At 37.2% G+C, this 15,787-nt stretch overlaps 1 protein-coding gene across 1 annotated transcript in view; it reads left to right on the plus strand.

Moving 5' to 3' along the window:
- LOC149287600 (nuclear receptor subfamily 6 group A member 1) overlaps positions 1–14,630 on the plus strand; it is an 83,896-nt gene extending 69,266 nt beyond the window's left edge. Inside the window, exons 4-11 of the mRNA XM_089492642.1 lie at positions 3,304–3,534; positions 6,994–7,049; positions 8,505–8,662; positions 8,849–9,076; positions 10,561–10,815; positions 13,168–13,289; positions 14,150–14,302; positions 14,542–14,630. Of these exons, the coding sequence (XP_089348768.1) occupies positions 3,304–3,534; positions 6,994–7,049; positions 8,505–8,662; positions 8,849–9,076; positions 10,561–10,815; positions 13,168–13,289; positions 14,150–14,302; positions 14,542–14,630 (1,292 nt within the window). The remainder of the gene's footprint in view (positions 1–3,303; positions 3,535–6,993; positions 7,050–8,504; positions 8,663–8,848; positions 9,077–10,560; positions 10,816–13,167; positions 13,290–14,149; positions 14,303–14,541) is intronic.
- The last annotated feature ends 1,157 nt before the right edge of the window (positions 14,631–15,787 follow it).

Genomic DNA, 15,787 nt, shown 5'->3' on the forward strand with positions numbered 1-15,787 from the left:
TGTGAATCAGGGACCAACAACCAAAAGTAGACATAACACATGGGAAGTGGGATATTTGAAGGTAATACAAACACATGTAGAACTATAGTGAGACACCATTACTACGACTCTTCTTGACCATTAAGTTTCTGTAATGTGTACAACGGAGTGAGTGAATTGGTGCTTTTGACATTAAATTTGAGATTTTGTCTTCCTCTCCACTGCAGAAGAGCTCTTGATGCAAATATCCACCGATAAGACTAGAGAAAAATGGAGACAAATCCCTAAAAAAATTCATGTTACTGGACGGTTAATCCCAAAACTACATATTTTTTGTGGCTTAATGTGTCACTTTACAAAATTTATAGCTACAAAGTAGTTAGCAGGAATTGAGGACTGTCCTAATCAGATGTTCAAACTGATTTGCTCAGACATTCCTGCCCCGGACAACCTCAAACAACCTCCCTGAGAGGCCATAAATAATATCAGTTTATTTGGACTTGCATACCAATCTTACATCTTCAAGAAAATCCAATTTACTGTAAAGAAAGAGGCGAGGAGGTTCTATCTGTAGAATGAAAGCATGTTATATTGACTACAATGTCACTGGATACAGAAATGTGAGACCAATTTGATACAGAGGAAGAGATATATACTGTCCATTTGTGCTAGTAATGCAGGTGTTGTTGTGTAAATATGCATGCGTGAATGTAAGATGAGGACACTGTTATGTAGGGTAATACCTTATTGTTCAGAAACTCATTGCATGAAACAAGCTTTGTCAAGTCTGAAAACGCAGTCAATGACCACAAGATACCCCAATTAGAGAAAAAACTCAGTGGAAAAACATACTTTAATGTATATTTCTTTCTTTCGTCCTTTCTTTTGTTTCCCTGTGAGCTTTTATTTATATATATATATATATATATATATATATATATATATACATTTCTATTTCATTTTGAGAAGATATTTACATTGTTCTCTCGCCCCTTAAATTCAAAACAAAAGGTGCACTTTTATCTCCACAAAAATGTTCTACTATGTATATCCCATTCACAGTTTGTTCTGGGACCGAGAAAAAAAAGTGATTAACCCTGTGTTGCTGACTCCTTAGTGCTATTCATGCTTTATGGTGGCCAGGCTGTCCCCATCCGTACAGTAACTGTGAATAGCGTGGCCCCGGGAATGTTAGCCCATTGATTCCTTAGCATTGTCAAGTGCCTCCTCCTCCCTTGATACAAATAGCGCCCGATGACAGCTTTGTGACATATCTACTTCTTGAAAGGAATTCCTAAAATCCTTTCTTCCCTTCCTAAGTAAAATAAAAATGTCAACAAAACAGAATGCTTTTGTTTTGTGTGTTTTTTGTTAATTCTATTGGAAAAGGTATTCTATATGTTGGAAGTGCTCAATGAGCCGATCTAAATCCCCCTCAAAATCTTAATCATGATTTATTCTATTGGAAGTCAGAATGCTGAGAAGAGTTTATAAAAAAAATAAAAAATCCGAATTTATATTTCAGAATGAATTTTTTTGGTATACCGATAAAAGGTGCGAAACATTTCTGGCTAAAATTTATACATTGGTGTGAATACCGGTATTGGCAAAAATGAATGGTGCGCGCATGGTTTGTAAATCGTCATATGTTGTGTTTCTTCTCCCTCTAATAATGACTCAAGATTGTCGGCACAGGTGGTTCCCATGGGTCAACATGGAATACGGCAGATTAAAATGTTTACTCAATGGCTACAGCTTGTTGTTTGCTTGCAGCTGGTGTTTGCCGCAAATAAGCTTGGATTCACAGCGGTTTCATATCGTAACGTGGTGTATTAACTAAAGAGTTTGCAGAAGAGTTAAACATTTCTATTACTTATTATCAAGGGCAAACCCCAGTGTGCTTCTCCGGCAAGAGAGTAAAGTGGAAGATTTCTAACAACTCTCTCACTGGTAAAGCAATGCATTATACAGGGTCGGCTCCGTCCTTCTTGCGGGAGAGACTTACTGCGATTCACCCTTGATAATACATAGTGATAAAAAAGAGCTGAGCTTTAATAGAAATATTTTTTTTTGTTCCAAATAGCCTTTCAACTGTTCTAGACAACTCGAACTGGAGTCCTTTCCATAAATCTACTACGCCAGCAGTACAATATTCCAGCTTTGTGAATATGTAATAAGTGTGGAAATATTAAGATTTGCCCCAAACCATTCTTACTGGCGCAGGCGTTTTTGCTTTTCCGAGGTCCAGGCCTCTGTAACCAGAAATGGTTAACTCTTCCCATGCTAGAATGGTAGAAAACCAGAGCTATGCAATAGACTGCATATGAATTTGTCCCTCGAAAGGTTAAGACATGCAGGGACGGGCTTTTTTTTTACCCTTCTCTAGATAAAACAGAGAATGTAAATTGTATGGCCGGGAGCTAAAAGAGCTGTCATGTGAGATTTGGAATCATCTGATTGTAACATTCCCACTGCGACAGAATTAGGCTGCCGACTTTATGAGCACAATCCCACTTGGCATGCCGTCATTTTCAGGGACAGGCATGTCAGGCAGAGAGAGGATAATGCCAGAATGATGACTGAAGTCTTCTACTTCGTTAACCTAGATGTAGCCTCATTATCTTGGATCTGCGTTTAATCTGAAATCATGCTTCACATTCAGTCAGTTAAAGTGACTCTCCTTAACGGATCTCTGTGCTGGATCTCACAGCAGGGTGTATCTGCCCAGTAAATTCTCCTTTTTGTTTTGGAATAAATTTGAGCAGGGAATATATATTTATTTATTCGTTATTCAAAAGTATAAAACACTTAAAAAAAAACCCAAAAAACCCACAAAATAATAATAATAAAATAAAATAAAAATAATAATAAATAATAATAAATAAAATAAATTATATATATATATATATATATATATATATATATATATATATATTTACCGACTAGCAACAAAAATTTATGTCGAATAAACTAAGTGGAAAGCCATTTGGATGCACTCTCACTTTGAGATAGAAACATAGCATTTGATGGCACATAAAAACCATTGAGCTCATCTAGTTTGCCGTTTTTCCTACCGTAAAGTCTCAAACCGTAATCAGTCCTTGGTCGTGTCTTAAATTTAGAAGAGCCATTTCTCTACCAAAATATAGAGCTATAGAGGTGGTTAACCCTTTCTGTTATAGTTGAGGCGTTTTATAACAATCTATTCTAGTTTTTATTTTTCCTATAATTATACATTTATTTATTTTTTTTCTCAACCTATATGTGATGCCATTCTCACAGATTCAATGGTTGTAAATACCGTTTATTTTTATGTTTTCCCAGATGACCGTGTTGATCAGAGAGCGTGCCTTATCTGTGGCGACCGAGCCACGGGCCTGCATTATGGCATCATCTCCTGCGAGGGCTGCAAAGGATTCTTTAAGCGCAGCATCTGCAACAAGAGAGTGTACCGATGCAGCCGGGACAAAAATTGCGTTATGTCACGCAAGCAGAGGAACCGCTGCCAGTACTGCCGACTCCTCAAGTGCCTTCAGATGGGGATGAATAGGAAAGGTAAAGACAAAGTGGTGCGCATATGATAGATATAATGTATGGAAGTGGAAATGAGAACTGGTAAGATGGTCATGTTAAGGTATAAAGATACAGGTGACATTATGGATGAATAATTCAAGGCTAAGGGCTTACAGTGGTACCATGATGGTCATTATGTCACTATTTTTTCTAGCCCGGGTCTACGTTTTGGTTATTCACAAATGAGTTTAAAGTGCCAACTTGCCAGGGTCACCAGTTACTTTGATAAGTCACGTAGCAATGACGTTCTTATGTAAATTCCTCTGTTTGTGGGAAGCTCACAACAAATCAGTTGTTTTAGATTTGCTGTGAGTCATGTTGATGATTTCCACCCTATTGAACTTGTTTTTACTTATTTATATAATAACATTATATATTTTTATAATAATATATATTTTGCAGCACTGTACTCAATGAGAACTCAGCTCTTACAAGCCAGGTGGTGAATGTTGAATTTCCGGAGCATTTCAGTTGTCTGCACTCCTGAGATTCCAACATATTAATGAAGGAACGTCTGCTAATACTCTGTACCCTATCGGTGGTGACAATGGAAATTGCTGGGTTCTAATCAATAATCCAATTATTGATGTGATCGCTGTAACCATAGCACACTTGTACCACATATAATTGAGAATTGGTTGATGGGAGTGTGTGACCTTAAATATATTTGTTTTTAGAGTTTTGGAGATTATCTTAGATGAAAAAAATATCTATGTTGAGCATTAAGTTTGATTGGAAGAGGAATGGAGATAACAGTGATCTGTGATATCAAGATATCAGGAATGGTACATGTCATCTACATGTTAGTGATATCAGGAATGGTACATGTCATCTACATGTTAGTGATATCAGGAATGGTATATGTCATCTACATGTTAGTGATATCTGGAATGGTATATGTCATCTACATGTTAGTGATATCTGGAATGGTATATGTCATCTACATGTTAGTGATATCTGGAATGGTATATGTCATCTACATGTTAGTGATACATGATAATTACTTTGTACTAATGGAATTGTCCTGTGCATTAGATGTTTCCCAGTTTAAGAAATCCATAATGATCTCCATGTAAGATGACCTCAGCCCGTATTTGGCATTTGTGTTTGGCACGCAGTGGACAAAGCTACTGTGATTTAAACCTTTACTTTCTCCTGACACCCAGTTTCAAAAATTGAGCTACTGATAGGGATGATCAGATCAGCGGCCTGGGCTTTATAGAAGAGACTTCTCTACACATAGTGACCACTACAATAATATAACTTGGGGGAGGCTGGGAATTCAAACCTCGATGTGATAGCTCCACAAATGTAAGTGAACATGACATAGAAAACAAACCAGATCATTCTGTGGAAACAATTATTTGAATAGATCCAGAATGTTGGAACATTCTCTAGTCTTTTTGCAGGGTTTTAGAATACTTAAAGGATATTTTGGTTATGGAGTAGAATTTGAGGAAGATGTCAGTACCAAATTACCTAGAGTACATTGTGAAACCCAAGTCTACCTTAGTGGGTATTCTGGTGCATCTTATATCTAAGAGCCATGCTTTACCTTTCCAAAGATGAGCAGCCACACAGGGGGCTTTGATGCTACTTGGCATTAGGAAGGGCCTTCCATGGTAAGTTTCTCCTGTAAGAAACGATGAGATCACCATAAAACCTGCGTAGTTGGAGATGCTACATTTTACAGACGCAACCAAGCTTCTTGTTGCAGGAGGTGCTCACTGGCATTGGCACAGGGATGGTTCTGTGTTGTTAGTGGCTCTAAGTAACATGTATTTAGTCCCAAAGTTGGCACATCTGGTGTGCATAATGCATGGTTGGTTGAACCTGCAACGTTCCTTTAAACATCCGATTTAGTGAATAAACTCCAATTTGATGCAGCTGTTGGCACAGCAAGCATTTTGTAGGCATTATAGGCTACGTCACAGCCCCCCCCCCCCCCCCCGATTGAGAAACATTCAGTCAATGTTTGATTTCTATGGAATCCAGTACCATAGAATTTAGGAAACTTATTGACTCCGATACACAGCACATGGACATTCAGAGAATATCCGACCACCACCCAGGGTCCACCAGGGAGCACCTTGAATTTAGGTTTACTGTATCATTGAAAGCCATGGGAATCTGCAGTCTTACATCAGATAGTGATTAGTTTGATTTGTACAATAGCCGCCTGTTTTCATTACAATTGAAATGAAGGGGTATCCTCCCTCAGGATTGACAAGCGGTAAACAGGCTTTTGAACTGCAATCAGATACTTCAAAGATTAATCCCCAGGAGAAGCTGTGGACAAACAAACCTCTCCCTTTGTTTAATTGTGGTGGAGGAAAAAAAAGACATTCCTTAAGAAAAAAAAAAAGTTTTTTTTTTTTTCTTTTTTTTTTTTTTTAACAGAAGCCGAAGTTCTTGTATCAATCCTACTTGAGCAGTTCCAAAGATCAGAGGGAGGTCTTAAACAGTCTCCTGAGGATTCACATACATGGCAGAAAAGTTATGAAATGTTTAATGGAGGACAAATAGTAGAGATTAATACAGAAAATAATTTCATACAAGAGTATGGATTTTAGTAACGACTGCTTTGTCAGTTTAGGTCAATTAGTAGTTGAACCTCATGTGCCATCATGTTAAACGGCAATGACATGACAGCACGTTAGTTTTAAAATGGGACTGCGCCCAACCATTATTAATTGGTGACCGTTGAAGCATCCCGAGGGTCGTGTCTCGACCTTTGAGTGACACAGCTTTACCAGATATTACCAGAGCTTCGGGAGCCTCCAAAACCATATGCCAAGTTGCCATATTTGTACTGTATTCACCAAGGTCACAAGGCAGGAAGGTGCGAGGTGCCACTACAATTTATGACTAGCATATTGTGTCTTTGATATGTAGAGGGGCATTGCGTCACAGCAGAGGTGGCAGATTAGTATTAAGCAGTTTAACACTCTGTTCAGAAGGGCAAGTAACTCTGCGTACCTAGTCATGATGTAGTTTACATGAATTTTATGTCCATGTTGATTTTTCATAGGTGCGTGGGTTAGAAATCCAAATACATGTGTATATTTAAGCAAAAAGGTGCATTGCTACAAAAAAAATATACGATTCCGCGGTATAGCTGAATGTTCCCAACTGGTGGTCATGTGGAATATAAGGTTTTTCCTAGTGTTTGTTGACAAACTGGAGTCAGCTCAATTACCTGTGATAATCAGAAAACACAAACTATTCACACACCAAATAATGGCAGAACTATTAACTTTATCATTGAATAGTAACTTCTGGTAGCTAGGATAGTTTAGATTTTTTCCCCTTCCAGTTTTTCTCAATAATGAAAACTACCTCTCACCCTTCTAACCATTCCAGCACATAATTAGTTGCTTTGATTTTCCTACACTAGAAATTCCGATATGTTGGTCTGATTAAGTTTGTTTTTTCCCCTAGCAATCAGAGAAGATGGGATGCCGGGGGGCAGGAACAAGAGCATTGGACCTGTGCAGGTGGGAACGTTATTATTTATTGATGTATATAGCACCCTCATATTCTGCAGCGCTGTTCAATCGGTAAACAGTACAAAGTAGTGCATAACATAACAGTTTGGACTTCAGAAAAAAAGTAAGGATGGCTATGTTCAAACTAGCTTACAATCTATTTTAATAAACATATTTATACAGAACAGTTCTTTGACAAAGTACTAAATGTAGAGCAGTGACCATAGAGAATACCCCTGCATTCTCAGAAATGGTTAAGTGTGTTGCAAACGTCTCTGATAGGTACCTTGCGGAATTCACAGTCCTCTAGCTCCCTCTTGTGGAACTACTGAATACTACAGTATAATAATGATATTAATGTATTATGTCTGTATTAACGTAAGTGATGCTATGTAATTTCCTTCAGTTTAGAACTATATTCTGGTATCAATAGACAATAATATTATACATAGTGCTCATTTTTTATATATAACTCTATATGTTAGATTAAATTGTAAATTGGAGCACACAACATATTTTCTTCATTTTCTTTGAAATTATCAGGAGCTTTACCCTGCATTCTGTGTTTCGGTTTGCAGTCTCTGCTCCCTAGCCCTCCTTAAGGTGGAAGTGGCACCAAATTATTAGTATGAGAGGAAATATACATTTTCCAAAAAAATTGGTGTGGTTTTTTTTTTAATTTTTTTTATTTATTTTATTATAATATATTTTATATATTATTTTATTATTTTTATTCATATATAAAATGTTCCAAAAGACTTTGGTTGATGTGATATATTAGGAATTGTACACAGGGTTTTACAATGCATCCCACCGCTATCCTTAAATAGGAAATTGTTTACTAGTATCAGCTTAAAAACTTGTTTTCAATAAAATAAAACAGAGTAACTCATTGGTTAACACCCAGCCTGACTAATGAAAGTCTATGCAGAAACGTAATTAGCATTTCCATAAAGAATCCGTCCAATATGTGGCTTGAGCAGGGAAAGCCACCCAAATTGACAACAAAATTATTACACAACTGACCACAATGGTCTGCAGATAAAGGAAGCATAATGAGATCAAACCAGGTTTTGTCAATGATAATGTATATACTGAATACAGCACTGCCCAAGAAGAAAGATGTATATTCTTTGCATCTCCAGTTTACTGTAAATAGTAATTAACAGTAATAGTAATAGGCTACTTAATAAAGCCGTATGATAGGAAGCAAATTGCAAGCGATACACTTGTATTACAAAAACACCTTCACCGTATACAGTATATTGGTGATTCCTTCTTGTAGAGAGTCTGTCTGCACTAGAAAGTAATAAGCAGGTACTTTTTGCCACCGACTTTTTCTGCTACCTAACGGTGCATTAGTTTTAAATACGGTATCTTTAAAATAACGACAGTGATCAGAAAAAATTTAATCATACGTTAAGCTGTGTATATGACCGTTTGGAATAATAATTTTTTTAACAGATCTCAGATGAGGAGATTGAACGAATAATGTCTGGCCAGGAATTTGAAGAGGAAGCCAACACATCATGGAGTAACAATGGGGACAGTGACCATAGCTCTCCAGGGAATGGAGTCTCTGAGAGTAATCAGCCCTCCCCAGTATCTACACCCTCATCCAGGTGGGGTTCATAGGCTGTCACAGAGGACGTCTCAAAGTTTCGTTTATACACAGAATAAAGTCTTAAAAAATATTTATTGCTATCTGCTGGAATGTTTTCTGCGTTAAGGTTTTTTGATGATTAAGGAGCATTCATTTATGTTTTTTCCTTTATTGAATGTTCCATTTTTTCCCTGTCCCCTTGCAGTAGATCGATGGAATTAAATGGATATAGCGCTCTTCGGGACCAATATTTGGGGACCCCAAGCTCTACGCACTACCAGTATCTACCTCATCTCTTCAGTTATTCTGCCCATTCGGGTCTGATCCCATCACAAACTCGAAGTTTAGACCCACAGTCACTAACCCTCATCAACCAGCTGCTGTCAGCTGAGGATATGGAACCACTCAACACACCAATGTTAATTGAAGATGGGTACGTTTGTCCTTTATTTCAGTTTCTTTGCTGTCTACCATATCCAATTATCATTGTTTTACGGTGATAACGTTCTCAGTTTAATGAAATCTATGAATAAAACATAATTATATGAATATTGTGTATAAATTAAAATATATAATAAAATATAATAATTACATTATTTTGTGATTAACTGCATTCAGCTTTATAATTTTATAACTGGACCAAAAAACGTTTCAAAAATTTTTTTTTTTGTTTCATTTTCGGTCCATTCGTTCTCAGACAAAATATATTTTGTTTCCTGTCCTTTCAGTTCGTACAAAGTTCTGAGGGCCTTTTCTGTTCAGAAATGAAATTTGTTGTTGTTCACATCATGCTTCCTCACACTTTCATTCACTCTCTCTCTCTCTCTCAATGTCTCCCTACCTTCACCACCAACCACTTCTTGCCTCTTCTTCAGTCTTCTTTCTTCACCCACTTCTCTACGGTATCAGCTGTCCCTGTGGTGCGTGCTGTCACTTTGCCTTTTTGCAGAAGTACACCAAGAAGCCAGAATATTGCAGACCGATTCTCGGGGAAAAAGAGGTGCAGAAACACTTCTCTATCTCCGTGAATCCGTCTGCGGTATTCTGGCCCCCTGAATTACTTTGGCAAAAGGGCAGAGCCATCGTGCGCACCACAGGGACAGCCTCTCTCCCATTCCTCCGATTGGTAAAGGAGATGGGACACTGAAGCAGTCTGCGAAGGTAGGGAGACATTGACACCGAGCTTGAGAGAGTGAATGAGAGAGTGAGAGCTGAAGGTAGCGAAAGCAACAGAAATACAGATAGCAAAAATTGGCAGCTCGTTTTGTGAAAGTCTTATTTTAAATATCTTACTAATCCGAATGCGTAAGTCTAATAACGGTATTTGAAGAAGAGAATCGGAATAGGAAAAACACTATTTGATTAATAAAAACAAAAATGTAAAAGAATGAAAAAAAAAATCACTGCTTAAGATCAGGTTAACAATACAAAATATCCATTTATCTTAATAGGCATAATACCCCAAAAAGTTAAATGTCTAAACTTTAAATTTTGTAAAGGAACACCCCGAAGATGTTTTTCCGTTTTAAAGGAACCACACCAAACACTAAAACAATTCTATATTTTTATGATTTAAATAACTGGTGGAAAAAACACAATTTAGCTGAAACCTTCTCCACATGGTGTCACTGCAGTCAGTTATCTTTAAAATATTAGACATTATTCCACAATGTCTACTAGAAGTACATGGGCCAAGAGAATGTTTTTGTTAAAATTTGCTATACATGATATTGTTAGCTATAGGTCATTAATAACAGATATATAGTGCATGTAGTATTAGGAAGTTTAAGATTGTTTTTCTGTAAGATGCTGTCGGATACAGTACAATAATGTACAAGAATACATTTCTTTTTATGAAAGTTTTTTTAAAACTTAAATATTGACATTTTTTGACATGTTAATGTATTTTCCTTACAGGTACAAAGTGACCCAGTCTGAACTGTTTGCCCTGCTGTGCCGACTTGCAGATGAGCTGCTGTTTCGGCAGATCACATGGGTGAAAAAGCTGCCATTTTTCTGCGATCTGTCCATAAAGGATTATACTTGCCTGCTCAGCACTACTTGGCAGGAGCTAATACTGTTATCTTCACTCACCACGTATAGCAAGCAGATCTTCGGGGACTTGGCTGACGTTACCTCCAAATACTCTCCTTCGGAGGACGAGTTGCACAGGTTAGTTGGGATTAAGATTATATATATATATATATATATATATATATATATAACAATAAACAATACAATGGAACCATCATGATATATAGTGCAATAACAGTATAGAATCCAGCAGCATATACCATGTCCCCAGTGTCTCCCCAAAAGTCGGTGAGGGCATATCATGGTAAATTATGGAAGATCAAACCATGCCTACTTGTGTCCTATGCCAGAGGCCACGCTCTGGGTTGGTAAATTGAGATACATACTTGAAAAGTTGCCTCACCTTCTTCCTACTTTTCCAAACATCAATATATCTTCTGACAGTGGGGGAATCCATAGAGTTTTCTTTCCATTGAATCCCCCAAGTGTCCACAATCAATAAGGGCTAGTTGCAGCGCTACTATCTAACTCATATAAGGAGAAGAAGAAAACCAGAGGAGGGATGAAACATAAAAAGGGTTAATACCCCCCACCCCCGTTATGAAGCCCTGCATTTTTTTGTTTTCTTTTTTTATTGCTGTGTTTTCAAAAAAAGTTTTGGTTTTTTTTGAAATTCATATATCTAAAAGTGGAATATCCTTTTGCCACGTGTTAAATCTACTCAGAAATCGGGGAGTTAAATGGCAAATGCTCTGAGAACAGCCGTGCCATGTTACCCTCCCTCTTACCCCTACCGCACCGCTAAAGTTCAAGTGTCACATTACTGTAAAATAATTTTGCAACAATGATCCCTGACAACTTAACCATTAATTAACAGGCAAGAGCCGGGGCCTTTGATAGAAATACCGGCCTGTCCCTTATCTGCTGTAATGTGAAAGGTGATTTATGAATTGTGTTCCTTTATCGGATATTGGTCTGCAGTGTGATTTAGAACTGGCTGTGTATTCATGCACAGCTGCACCAGCCTTTCTCCAACTCGGGCCAGTCCGCTAACGAGCTTATACACCCACAAGTCATCTGAGCCTCGTTAGCTGTGGACCCGCCGACTCCTACATCTCAAGTAGGATTTATTCCATTTGCAACCAACACAACATTATTTGTTGCAAAAACTGAATGTCCCGGCTCGCTATTCAAATAGTCCTAGAACTGATTGTTCTTTTTTTTTTTTAAAGATTCATTACATTTTCATGGTACTTATTCACATATTCAAAAGACACAATCGTGTACATGATTTGGCATGGATTTGGCAACACCATACATCAACCAACCATACATCAACCAACGGCAAGAGTTTGTAAACTCAAAGGCAGTGTTATTGATTAGTGAAGTGTGTGTTGCTATAGGGGTTCAATGGCTCTTTTGATGAGAAGGATTTGAATCCGGCTCGTTCCCAGTCTTGCGTACCTGTTATCCTCTATGTTTCGAACAAACCAAGAAAAAAGGGCTGAATATTTTCTTACTATAACTTGCACTCCTTACGGGAGAGGATTTTTCATGAAAAGTAGCGGAATGGGAAGCCTAGTATTCTGATTAGATCCAATGAATTCTGGCAACTGTCTTGGATAAAGTCCAGCCTTGGCATAGGCTGTGTGGCACCTGCATGTTCTGTATCTGCTGCACCTGCCATATCTTGCTTACAAATGTAAAATACATTCGGCACACCTTATATTATTGTGCTGGAAGAGGGGTTTACTACATTTAGCAACTTTCAGGGAGATAGCTAAGCAGGTAAGCAATTCAAAGACGCTTTAATAACTAAAGGGCAGTATTAGAGACATTATTCCTAGTACTCTTGAAGGACCAAACCTTTTCCAGAAATAATTCCTTAATAAAACTTAAGCTGGGAAAACTTAATTGTCATGTGATACAGGCATCCATAACTTGTTGCCAGCCATAGAAAGTGAACAAAAAACACCTTAAGAGTGAATAATGAAATGACAGATCTACTAAGGTTTACTTGCTTAACATACTCTAGTGGAGTCTTAAGTGGAACACATTTTTGGTTTTATACACACATTGTGACTTTTTGGCCTGTAAACACTCACACCTACCAACATTCTGAGCTCCGAGAGTATTTTCTGTCGGGGGGGGGGGGTATAGTAGTTATTTTTTGCTGGGACATATATGGCCTGTAATATTGGTGGCTAATGGTGCTAAGGATGTAAAATCAACCCTACTTTGTTGGTCTTGCATCAAAAGAAGCTGCATTTTTCATAATATACGCAAGCTAAATTTTATAAATAGAAAATGCAGTTAATCCACACAAAGAAAAGGCTATTTTATAAACACAATAATCTGTTGACTAATTTTATTAAAATTCATTTTTGTTTTCAAAACCTACGTCGGAGCTTATTTGTCATAAAATGTAATTTTGGACGGTACATTGTTCTACTAGGTAGAGCTTCCAACTAAAGAAATGTGTTGTTCCAGGTTCAGCGAGGAAGGCATGGAAGTAATGGAGCGGCTTATATACCTTTACCGCAAGTTTAGTCAACTGAAAGTCAGCAATGAAGAATATGTTTGCATGAAAGCCATCAACTTCCTGAATCAAGGTGCTTTAAACATTGTTAAAACACTACAGCTTTCACAATATCAAAACAGGAGAGCATAAAAAAAATATATATTTAGAATTGAATTTCATTTAAATTAAGCTTATATTGGTTTGGAAAAAAAATACAAAGCAAAGATAGAATGGGCTAACATTTATTAAATAAATTTTAATAGCTTTTAAATACAGACACCAAGGCCAGAACACACGCCATCTAACAAATATAGCAGGTTAGAGCCACAGTGATAGATTATTCCTATCCAGATAAGGATTTTGTGACGGATCACCAGCTGTTCCCACTTTATCTACGGCTGTTGACGCCTGTAGATAAATGCAGTGGCCATACAGTGTACGACATTTATAAATTATATATATAAATAAATATATATATTTTACCTATTATCTGTTTTATTAAGGCATTCTGCAAGTTACCTTAAGTGCCTTTACCAAAAATGTATTTTCACCCCTATATTGCTAAGATTTATAAAGAAATGTAATGCCAACAAAGGAAAGTGTCTTTTTTTGTATAATAGAACATATAAAAACACGTTATGTGCAAAACTGAATTTTTATTAAAAATGCACAGTATAATGCACAGGTTACGAGGCAAGAGATCTTGAATAATCTCCCCGGTTTAAATATGCATTCTGCACGCCAACTCTTGTGGTGTTGGCCCTTTATAACGATAAATGAAGTCTGGAAGGAGGAATGCTCAACCAAAGACTCTCAAACTAACTCCTGATTTACCCAAAATTCCCATTAGCGATTATAAAAAATGCTTCCTTTTTAACGGTTTTCTTTCTTTTACCGATGCTCATATCATTCTGATAAATTGACTTTAATGATGTCAATATCGTCCACCAGATATCCAGGGTCTAAGCAGTGTTTCCCAACTGGAGCAGCTAAACAAGAGGTACTGGTATGTGTGCCAAGACTTCACAGAGTATCGGTACCCGCACCAGCCCAACAGATTCCCGGACTTGATGATGTGTCTGCCAGAGGTTCGCTACATCGCTGGTAAGGCTCACAATCCGAACTATTCTACATGGAATTTTATTCTGGCTAGTGAGCTACCTGCTGCCCAAGTCTATATTATTGGGGTTAACAGGTGGGGCTTCCTGGTTTCAAACATGGCTCCTTAACAGGTATTGAGCCGTTTGTGGGAGTTATAGCTTAGCAAGAGATCTAAAACGTATTTTGCCTTGCCCTGATATACAGTAGCTGAACATTTTTGACGTTTTTTTTTCCTCTTTCAGGGAAGCTGGTGAATGTGCCCCTTGAACAACTACCCCTGCTTTTCAAAGCCTTTCTACACTCGTGCAAAACAAGCCTGAGCAAAGAGTGAAGCTTTAAAGCGAGGTCAAGTTGAATGGTAACCACAGAAGGGAAAGACTGCTTCTGGGTCATCTGAAAAGCAAAAAAAAAAAAAAGAGACAATGTGAAACCCGTGATGGGATCAGACAAAAGAAAGAAAAAAAAAAATAATAAGATTTTTGTAAAAAACTAAACAAAAAAAACCTCTTTTTCTTATCTATTTATTTCCTGACAGAGTTGAATGTATTATCTTCAACACGGGTGCACAAACGTAAATGCAGTTCTTGCATTTTGTTGCTGTTTACAGACCTTTAAGTCTTTTTTTATGGGAGGGGTGGAATATTGCAGTGTTGCCATTTTTGTATTTTTTTTTTTGTAGATCTAGTATTATTTGGTTTGGGATTGGGCTGAGATTTAGTGTTGGGGGGGGAAATAAAACTACCTCATTTTATATTTTGTTATAGATATTTTTATGTTTTGGACTGTAAACAACAATACAAAAAAATGCTGAGATTAACCGTTGTGATGCTGCTATTGATTATTTTGTGTTATCGTAATGAAGGACTTTTCAGTGTCTGGCTTTGGAAGCATTGGAGGCGTAGTGCCACCATTGTTTTAGTGGCTTCTTTACAATACGTTGTCAAAATTAAATAATCTTATTTTCAAAGAGTGTGTTGAAGGAAAAAAAGTTGTAACGCAGGAAAAGGAAGCATTGGATGTTTTCATCATTATTTACAAAACTATTAATACCCTTATAACATCATTGCTTATGTTTATGACCAGGCCTTGGAGTATCCTTATGGATCACACCCGAAGGGTTAATGCTAGAATCAAATTCCCTTCCTATAAACAGATGTTTACTGAACTAAAAAGTACTACCATTTTTAACCATTTTTTATTTACTATACCATAGCTTTCATGACTTGATGGGGACCCTAATAATGATTAACTTTCTACCTGTGAGTAAAAAGTTAAAAACCATGGTTACCCTCTAGCCTAAACTTTGTATGTTCCGTGTAATAGTCTGCTGCTGTTCTCCAGAATCATCAGTATCATTAGTACTGTAAGTATAAAAAAAGCACATCGCTGCGGAAATGAAATGTTTGAGAAACCTTTGCCAAAAAGCAGTGCTGTGGTAGGAAACGTTTTTCTGGAATCCAATTAAAAAAAAAAATGTACTATATGTTT

Source organism: Sceloporus occidentalis, unplaced genomic scaffold (assembly GCF_023333645.1).
Source record: "Sceloporus occidentalis isolate IW3139 unplaced genomic scaffold, rSceOcc1.0.p SCAF_58, whole genome shotgun sequence".
In the NCBI taxonomy this organism is placed as follows: Eukaryota; Metazoa; Chordata; class Lepidosauria; order Squamata; family Phrynosomatidae; genus Sceloporus; species Sceloporus occidentalis.